Source organism: Oncorhynchus gorbuscha, unplaced genomic scaffold, assembly GCF_021184085.1.
Source record: "Oncorhynchus gorbuscha isolate QuinsamMale2020 ecotype Even-year unplaced genomic scaffold, OgorEven_v1.0 Un_scaffold_7765, whole genome shotgun sequence".
In the NCBI taxonomy this organism is placed as follows: domain Eukaryota; kingdom Metazoa; phylum Chordata; class Actinopteri; order Salmoniformes; family Salmonidae; genus Oncorhynchus; species Oncorhynchus gorbuscha.
Window position 1 is genome coordinate 5,001 of NW_025751089.1, and position 11,164 is coordinate 16,164.

Here is an 11,164-nt window from a genome sequence, read left to right on the forward strand (position 1 = left end):
TTCAGGAACTGAGTTAGGAGATACCACACATTCAGGAACTGAGTTAGGAGATACCACACATTCAGGATCTGAGTTAGGAGATACCACACATTCAGGAACTGAGTTAGGAGATACCATACATTCAGGATCTGAGTTAGGAGATACCACACATTCAGGAACTGAGTTAGGAGATACCATACATTCAGGATCTGAGTTAGGAGATACCATACATTCAGGAACTGAGTTAGGAGATACCACACATTCAGGAACTGAGTTAGGAGATACCACACATTCAGGATCTGAGTTAGGAGATACCACACATTCAGGAACTGAGTTAAGAGATACCATACATTCAGGATCTGAGTTAGGAGATACCACACATTCAGGAACTGAGTTAGGAGATACCATACATTCAGGATCTGAGTTAGGAGATGCCATACATTTAGGAACTGAGTTAGGAGATACTACACATTCAGTTCCTGTGAGTTAGGAGATACCACATTCAGGATCTGAGTTAGGAGATACCATACATTCAGGAACTGTGAGTTAGGAGATACCATACATTCAGTTCCTGTGAGTTAGGAGATACCACACATTCAGGAACTGGGTTAGGAGATACCACACATTAGGGATCTGAGTTAGGAGATACCATACATTCAGGATCTGAGTTAGGAGATACCATACATTCAGGAACTGAGTTAGGAGATACCACACATTCAGGAACTGAGTTAGGAGATACCACACATTCAGGATCTGAGTTAGGAGATACCACACATTCAGGAACTGAGTTAGGAGATACCATACATTCAGGATCTGAGTTAGGAGATACCACACATTCAGGAACTGAGTTAGGAGATACCATACATTCAGGATCTGAGTTAGGAGATACCATACATTCAGGAACTGAGTTAGGAGATACCACACATTCAGGAACTGAGTTAGGAGATACCACACATTCAGGATCTGAGTTAGGAGATACCACACATTCAGGAACTGAGTTAAGAGATACCATACATTCAGGATCTGAGTTAGGAGATACCACACATTCAGGAACTGAGTTAGGAGATACCATACATTCAGGATCTGAGTTAGGAGATGCCATACATTTAGGAACTGAGTTAGGAGATACTACACATTCAGTTCCTGTGAGTTAGGAGATACCACACATTCAGGATCTGAGTTAGGAGATACCATACATTCAGGAACTGTGAGTTAGGAGATACCATACATTCAGTTCCTGTGAGTTAGGAGATACCACACATTCAGGAACTGGGTTAGGAGATACCACACATTAGGGATCTGAGTTAGGAGATACCATACATTCAGGATCTGAGTTAGGAGATACCACACATTCAGGATCTGAGTTAGGAGATACCACACATTAGGGATCTGAGTTAGGAGATACCACACATTCAGGATCTGAGTTAGGAGATACCATACATTTAGGAACTGAGTTAGGAGATACCACACTTTCAGTTCCTGTGAGTTAGGAGATACCATACATTCAGGATCTCAGTTAGGAGATACCACACATTCAGTTCCTGTGAGTTAGGAGATACCATACATTCAGGATCTGAGTTAGGAGATACCACACATTAGGGATCTGAGTTAGGAGATACCACACATTTAGGAACTGAGTTAGGAGATACCACACATTTAGGAACTGAGTTAGGAGATACCACACATTCAGTTCCTGTGAGTTAGGAGATACCACACATTCAGTTCCTGTGAGTTAGGAGATACCATACATTCAGGATCTGAGTTAGGAGATACCACACATTAGGGATCTGAGTTAGGAGATACCACACATTTAGGAACTGAGTTAGGAGATACCACACATTTAGGAACTGAGTTAGGAGATACCCACATTCAGTTCCTGTGAGTTAGGAGATACCACACATTCAGTTCCTGTGAGTTAGGAGATACCACACATTCAGTTCCTGTGAGTTAGGAGATACCACACATTCAGTTCCTGTGAGTTAGGAGATACCACACATTCAGGATCTGAGTTAGGAGATACCACACATTCAGGAACTGAGTTAGGAGATACCACACATTCAGGATCTGAGTTAGGAGATACCACACATTCAGTTCCTGTGAGTTAGGAGATACCACACATTCAGGATCTGAGTTAGGAGATACCACACATTCAGGATCTGAGTTAGGAGATACCATACATTCAGGATCTGAGTTAGGAGATACCACACATTCAGTTCCTGTGAGTTAGGAGATACCACACATTCAGGATCTGAGTTAGGAGATACCACACATTCAGGATCTGAGTTAGGAGATACCACACATTCAGGATCTGAGTTAGGAGATACCACACATTCAGGATCTGAGAGTTAGGAGATACCACACATTCAGGATCTGAGTTAGGAGATACCACACATTCAGTTCCTGTGAGTTAGGAGATACCACACATTCAGGATCTGAGTTAGGAGATACCACACATTCAGGATCTGAGTTAGGAGATACCACACATTAGGGATCTGAGTTAGGAGATACCACACATTCAGGAACACAGACTCTGAGAGACTGACAGACTGAGACACTGAGCGATTGACAGACTGAGAGACTGAGAGATTGAGAGACTGAGAGACTGAGACACTGAGAGACTGACAGACTGAGAGACTGAGAGATTGAGACACTGAGAGACTGAGAGTCTGAGACACTGACAGACTGAGAGACTGAGAGATTGAGACACTGAGAGACTGAGAGTCTGAGACACTGAGAGATTGAGACACTGAGACACTGAGAGACTGAGACACTAAGAGACTGAGACACTGAGAGACTGACAGACTGAGAGACTGAGAGATTGAGACACTGACAGACTGAGAGACTGAGAGATTGAGACACTGAGAGACTGACAGACTGAGGGATTGACAGACTGTCATCTCTGTGTTCTTCATTCACTCTCTCCCCCCACTCTCCTTCCTTCCTTCCCTCCCTCCCTCCCTCCCTCCCTCCCTCCCTCCCTCCCTCCCTTCCTCCCTCCCCCCCCCCCTCTCTCTCCCTCCCTCCCTCTGTCTCTCTCTAGTCGTCTGAACAACAATGAGTTTTCAGTGCTGGAGGCGACCGGATTCTTTAAGAGGCTGCCTCAGCTCAAGAAGATGTAAGTATCTCAGCCAATCAATGGTTCCCAAGGTTCATTCAGCCAATCAATGGTTCCCAAGGTTCATTCAGTCTATCCCTCCCTTCTCCACTCTCTCTCTCTCTCTCTCTCTCCCTCCTTTCTCTCTCTCTATCTCTCTCTCTCTCTGCCTGTCTCTCTCTGTCTCTCTCTCTGTCTCTCTCTCTGTCTCTGTCTCTCTCTGTCTCTCTCTCTGTCTCTCTCTCTGTCTCTCTCTCTCTGTCTCTCTCTCTCTCTGTCTCTCTCTCTCTGTCTGTCTCCCCCCCTCTCTCTCTCTCTCTCTCTCTCTCTCTCTCTCTCTCTCTCCCTCTCTCTCTCTCTCTCTCTCTCTGTCTCTCTCTGTCTCTCCCTCCCTTCTCTCTCTGTCTCTCTCTCTGTCTCTCTCTCTGTCTGTCTCCCCCCTTCTCTCTCTCTCTCTCTCTCTCTCTCTGTCTCTGTCTCTCCCTCATTTCTCCTCTCTCTCTGTCTCTGTCTCTGTCTCTCTCTCTCCATAGTAACCTCAGTAACAACCGTATCAGTGACATAGAGGAGGGGACATTTGAAGGAGCGACAGGAGTCAATGAGTTGATTCTGACTTCTAACAGACTGGAGAACATCCAGCAGGGCATGTTACAGGGTCTCAACGGACTACGCACACTGTGGGTACACCACACACACACACACACACACACACACACACACACACACACACACACACACACACACACACACACACACACACACACACACACACACACACACACACACACACACACACACACACACACACACACACACACAGGGCATGTTACAGGGTCTCAACGGACTACGCACACTGTGGGTACACACACACACACACACACACACACACACACACACACACACACACACACACACACACACACACACACACACACACACACACACACACACACACACACTGAGACACACACACACACACACTGAGACACACACACACACACACACACACACTGAGAAACACACTGAGAGACACACTGAGACACACTGAGAGACACTGACACACACTGAGACACTGATAGACACTGAGAGACACTGAGACACTGAGACACGCTGAGACACACACTGAGACACACTGAGACACACTGAGAGACACTGAGACACACTGAGAGACGCTGAGACACACACTGAGACACACACTGAGACACACTGAGAGACACTGAGACACACTGAGACACACTGAGAGACACACTGAGACACACTGAGAGACACAGAAACACACTGAGACACTGAGAGACACACTGAGACACACACACTGAGATACACTGAGACACTGAGAGACACACTGAGACACACACACTGAGATACACTGAGACACTGAGAGACACACTGAGAAACACTGAGACACACTGAGAGACACACTGAGACACACTGAGAGACACTGAGACACACTGAGAGACACACACACTGAGAGTAACACACACACACACTGAGACACACACACACACTGAGACACACACACACACACACACACACACACACACACACACACACACACACACACACACACACACACACACACACACACACACACACACACACACACACACACTGAGATACACACACACTGAGAGACACACTGAGAGACACACTGAGACACACTGAGAGACACAGAGACACACACACTGAGACACTGAGAGACACGCTGAGACACGCTGAGACACACACACTGATAGACACTGATAGACACTGAGACACTGAGACACACTGAGACACACTAAGACACACTGAGACACACTGAGACACACTGAGAGACACACTGAGACACACACACTGAGACACACTGAGAGACATACTGAGACACACTGAGACACACTGAGAGACACTGAGACACACACTGAGAGACACACTGGGCACACTGAGAGACACACTGGGAGACATACTGAGACACACTGAGACACACTGAGACACACTGAGACACTGAGAGACACTGAGACACACTGAGAGACACACTGAGACACACACACTGAGACACACTGAGACACTGACACACGCTGAGACACTGAGAGACACTGAGACACACTGAGAGACACACTGAGACACACACACACTGAGACACACTGAGACACACTGACACACGCTGAGACACTGAGAGACACTGAGAGACACTGAGACACACTGAGAGACACTAAGACACACTGAGAGACACACTGAGACACACTGAGAGACACTGAGACACACACTGAGACACACACACTGAGAGACACTGAGAGACACACTGAGAGACACACACTGAGACACACACACACACACACACACACACACACACACACACACACACACACACACACACACACACACACACACACACACACACACACACACACACACACACACACACACACACACACACACACACACACACACAGGGCATGTTACAGGGTCTCAACGGACTACACACTGTGGGTACACACACACACACACACACACACACACACACACACACACACACACACACACACACACACACACACACACACACACACACACACACACACACACACACACACACACACACACACTGAGACACACACACACACACACTGAGACACACACACACACACACACACACACTGAGAAACACACTGAGAGACACACTGAGACACACTGAGAGACACTGAGACACACACACTGAGACACTGATAGACACTGATAGACACTGAGACACGCTGAGACACGCTGAGACACACACTGAGACACACTGAGACACACTGAGAGACACTGAGACACACTGAGAGACGCTGAGACACACTGAGACACACACTGAGACACACTGAGAGACACTGAGACACACTGAGACACACTGAGAGACACACTGAGACACACTGAGAGACACACTGAAACACACTGAGACACTGAGAGACACACTGAGACACACACACTGAGATACACTGAGACACTGAGAGACACACTGAGACACACACACTGAGATACACTGAGACACTGAGAGACACACTGAGAAACACTGAGACACACTGAGAGACACACTGAGACACACTGAGAGACACTGAGACACACTGAGAGACACACACACTGAGGTAACACACACACACACTGAGACACACACACACTGAGACACACACACACACACACACACACACACACACACACACACACACACACACACACACACACACACACACACACACACACACACACACACACACACACACACACACACACTGAGATACACACACACTGAGAGACACACTGAGAGACACACTGAGACACACTGAGAGACACAGAGACACACACACTGAGACACTGATAGACACTGAGACACGCTGAGACACGCTGAGACACACACACTGATAGACATTGATAGACACTGAGACACTGAGACACACTGAGACACACTAAGACACACTGAGACACACTGAGACACACTGAGAGACACACTGAGACACACACACTGAGACACACTGAGAGACATACTGAGACACACTGAGACACACTGAGAGACACTGGAGAGACACACACTGAGACACACTGAGGCACACTGAGAGACACACTGAGAGACATACTGAGACACTGAGATGTTGAGAGACACACTGAGACACTGAGAGACACTGAGACACACTGAGAGACACACTGAGACACACACACTGAGACACACTGAGACACACTGACACACGCTGAGACACTGAGAGACACTGAGACACACTGAGAGACACACTGAGACACACACACTGAGACACACTGAGACACACTGACACACGCTGAGACACTGAGAGGACACTCGAGAGACACTGAGACACACTGAGACACACTAAGACACACTGAGAGACACACTGAGAGACACACTGAGACACACTGAGAGACACTGAGACACACACTGAGACACACACACTGAGACACACTGAGAGACACACTGAGAGACACACACTGAGAGTAACACACACACACACACTGAGACACACACACACACACACACACACACACACACACACACACACACACACACACACACACACACACACACACACACACACACACACACACACACACACACACCACACACACACACACACACTGAGATACACACACACTGAGAGACACACTGAGACACACTGAGAGACACTGAGACACACACACTGAGACACTGATATACACTGAGACACACTGAGACACACTGAGAGACACACTGAGAGACACACTGAGAGACACACTGAGACACACTGAGAGACACACTGAGACACACACACTGAGACACACTGAGAGACACACTGAGACACACTGAGACACACACCTGAGACCACAGACCTCTAAATGCTCTCAGTCCCTCAGTTGATGCAGTCTTCTCAGCTGGTACCCATTTTATTCAATTAATGGCCTCTCCTCTCTCTCTTTCTTTCCTGTCTCTCTCTCTCTCTCTCTCTCTTCTCTCTCTCTCTCTCTCTCTCCTCAGGAACCTCTCTCTCCCTCCCCTTCTCTCTCTCCTCTAACTCTCTCTCTCTCTCTCTCTCTCTCTCTCTCTCTCTCTCTCTCTCTCTCCTCTCTCTCTCCTCTCTCTCTCTCCTCTCCCTCTCCCCTTCTCTCTCTCTCTCCCTCTTTCTCCCTCTCCCTCTCCCTCTCCCTTCCTCTCTCTCTCTCTCTCTCTCTCTCTCTCTCTCTCTCTCTCTCTCTCTCTCTCTCTCTCTCTCTGCTCTCTCTCTCTCTGGCTCTCGCTCCCAGTATGTTGAGGAGTAACCGTATTAGGTGTGTCAGTAACAGCAGCTTTGTGGGTCTGAGTTCTGTCAGACTGCTGTCACTCTACGACAACTTGATCACCTCTATGACCCAGGGAGCCTTCGACACACTACACGCTGTCCACACTGTGAGTATCCAGGAACAAGCTGGCCAATCCCTTCAACTCTAACTGACCTCTCCTGTTTATGTTCTCAGGAACCAGCTGGCCAATCCCTTCACCTCTAACTGATCTCTCCTGTTTATGTTCCCAGGAACCAGCTGGCCAATCCCTTCACCTCTAACTGACCTCTCCTGTTTATGTTCTCAGGAACCAGCTGGCCAATCCCTTCACCTGTAACTGACCTCTCCTGTTTATGTTCTCAGGAACCAGCTGGCCAATCCCTTCACCTCTAACTGACCTCTCCTGTTTATGTTCTCAGGAACCAGCTGGCCAATCCCTTCACCTGTAACTGACCTCTCCTGTTTATGTTCTCAGGAACCAGCTGGCCAATCCCTTCACCTGTAACTGACCTCTCCTGTTTATGTTCTCAGGAACCAGCTGGCCAATCCCTTCACCTGTAACTGACCTCTCCTGTTTATGTTCTCAGGAACCAGCTGGCCAATCCCTTCACCTGTAACTGACCTCTCCTGTTTATGTTCTCAGGAACCAGCTGGCCAATCCCTTCACCTGTAACTAACCTCTCCTGTTTATGTTCTCAGGAACCTGCTGGCCAATCCCTTCAACTGTAACTGCCACCTGGCATGGCTTGGTGATTGGCTGAGGAGGAAGCGTATCGTCACGGGCAACCCCCGCTGTCAGAACCCTTACTTCCTGAAAGAGATCCCTATACAGGATGTAGCCGCACAGGACTTCACCTGCGACGACGGTAAACACACACACACACACACACACACACACACACACACACACACACACACACACACACACACACACACACACACACACACACACACACACACACACACACACACACACACACACACACACACACACACACAGCCCAATCAGCCCGGTCACTAGATATTGCGTTGGATTTGGGACGTATGAAAAGGTGGTGAGTACGTGGATATATGCCTTGCTCAGCGAAAAAAACACCTGACATCGATGGTCACATCACCACGAGGCAGGAGGGCTGAGGGCTCTGCTTAGACCACTACACCACAGGACCACGAGGCAGGAGGGCTGAGGGCTCTGCTTAGACCACTACACCACAGGACCACGAGGCAGGAGGGCTGAGGGCTCTGTTTAGACCACTACACCACAGGACCACGAGGCAGGAGGGCTGAGGGCTCTGTTTAGACCACTACACCACAGGACCACGAGGCAGGAAGGCTGAGGGCTCTGTTTAGACCACTACACCACAGGACCACGAGGCAGGAGGGCTGAGGGCTCTGTTTAGACCACTACACCACAGGACCACGAGGCAGGAGGGCTGAGGGCTCTGTTTAGACCACTACACCACAGGACCACGAGGCAGGAGGGCAGACCACTACACCACAGGACCACGAGGCAGGAGGGCTCAGGCTCTATTTAGACCACTACACCACAGGACCACGAGTCAGGAGGGCTGAGGGCTCTGTTTAGACCACTACACCACAGGACACGAGGCAGGAGGGCTGAGGGCTCTGCTTAGACGACTACACCACAGGACCACGAGGCAGGAGGGCTGAGGGCTCTGTTTAGACCACTACACCACAGGACCACGAGGCAGGAGGGCTGAGGGCTCTGTTTAGACCACTACACCACAGGACCACGAGGCAGGAGGGCTGAGGGCTCTGCTTAGACCACTCACACCACAGGACCACAAGGCAGGAGGGCTGAGGGCTCTGTTTAGACCACTACACCACAGGACCACGAGGCAGGAGGGCTGAGGGCTCTGTTTAGACCACTACACCACAGGACCACGAGGCAGAGGGCTGAGGGCTCTGTTTAGACCACATCACACCACAGGACCACGAGGCAGGAGGGCTGAGGCTCTGTTTAGACCACTACACCACAGGACCACGAGGCAGGAGGGCTGAGGGCTCTGTTTAGGCCAGGAATGTACCAAAAAGCGTTTGTACCCCAAACAGGAGTTTGTACCCCCAAACCTGCGTCGACGGTACCCAAGATATAAACCAGACTCAGTGTCAGACCTTAGAAGTAGTTCTCTAGAACAGTCACCTTTCTTTCTCATCAATATGTACATTCCTCCCCTGGGCTTATAGTTTGCATCCCTCCTCTCTCCTTCCTGTCTCCCTCCTCTCATCTCTCCCTCCCCTCTCTCTCCTCTCCTCCTTCCTCTCTCTCCTCTCCCTCTCCTCTCTCTCCTCTCTCTCTCCCTCCTCTCTCCTTCTCTCTCTCTCCTCTCTCCTCTCTCACTCCCTCTCTCCACTCTTTCCTCCTCCTCTCCCTCCTCTCTCCCTCCTCTCTCCTCTCACCCTCCTCTCTCCATCCCCTCTCCTCCGCTCTCCCTCCTCCTCTCTCCCTCCTCTCTCCTCTCACCCTTCTCTCTCCATCCCTCCCTCCGCTTTCTCTTTCTCTCCTTCCTCTCTCCTTCCTCTCTGCTCTCTCTCTTCTCTCCCTCCTCTCTCCTTTCTCCTCTCTCCTTCCTCTCTCCTTCCTCTTTTCCTCTCTCCTTCCTCTCTCTTCGCTCTCCTCCTCTCTCTCCTCTCTCTCTCCTTCCTCTCTCCCTCCTCTCTCCTTCGTCTCTCCCTTCCTCTCTCCTCTCTCTCTCCTCTCCACTCTTTCCATCCTCTCTCCCTCCTCTCTCCTCTCACCCTCCTCTCTCATCCCCTCTCCCTCCGCTCTCCTCTCTCCTTCCTCTCTCCTTCCTCTTGTCTCTCTCTTCTCTCCCTCCTCTCTCTCTCTCTCCTCCTCTCTCCTCTCTCCCTCCTCCCTCTCTCTCCTCTCCCTCCTCTCTCCTCCTCTCTCCTCTCACCTCCTCTCTCCATCCTCTCCCTCAATCCACTCTCTCTCCTTCCTCTCTCCTTCCTCTCGCTCTCCTCTCTTCTCTCCCTCCTCTCTCCTCCTCTCTCTCCTTCCTCTCCTTCCTCTCTCTCTCCTCTCTCCTTCCTCTCTCCGCCTCTCTCCTCTCTCTCCTCTCTCTCTCCTTCCTCTCTCCCTCCTCTCTCCTTCCTCTCTCTAGCCTCTCTCCTTCCCTCTCTCTGCCTCTCTCCTCTCTCTCCTCTCTCTCTCCTTCCTCTCTCCCTCCTCCCTCCTTCCTCTCTCCTTCCCTCTCTCCTCTCTCTCTCCCTCTCCACTCTTTCCTTCCTCTCTCCCTCCTCTCTCCCTCCTCTCTCCTCTCTACCCTCCTCTCTCCATCCCCTCTCCCTCCGCTCTCCTCTCTCCTTCCTCTCTCTCTT

General features: G+C 49.9%; 1 protein-coding gene across 1 annotated transcript in view; it reads left to right on the forward strand.

Annotated features, from left to right (window-relative positions):
* The window catches only part of LOC124029807 (slit homolog 2 protein-like), a gene marked incomplete at both ends in the record, with an annotated part of 12,539 nt that extends 3,854 nt beyond the window's left edge, over positions 1-8,685 (forward strand). The window contains 5 exons of the mRNA XM_046341386.1: positions 3,020-3,094; positions 3,607-3,750; positions 7,805-7,946; positions 8,239-8,264; positions 8,519-8,685. Of these exons, the coding sequence (XP_046197342.1) occupies positions 3,020-3,094; positions 3,607-3,750; positions 7,805-7,946; positions 8,239-8,264; positions 8,519-8,685 (554 nt within the window). The remainder of the gene's footprint in view (positions 1-3,019; positions 3,095-3,606; positions 3,751-7,804; positions 7,947-8,238; positions 8,265-8,518) is intronic.
* Positions 8,686-11,164: the final 2,479 nt, after the last annotated feature.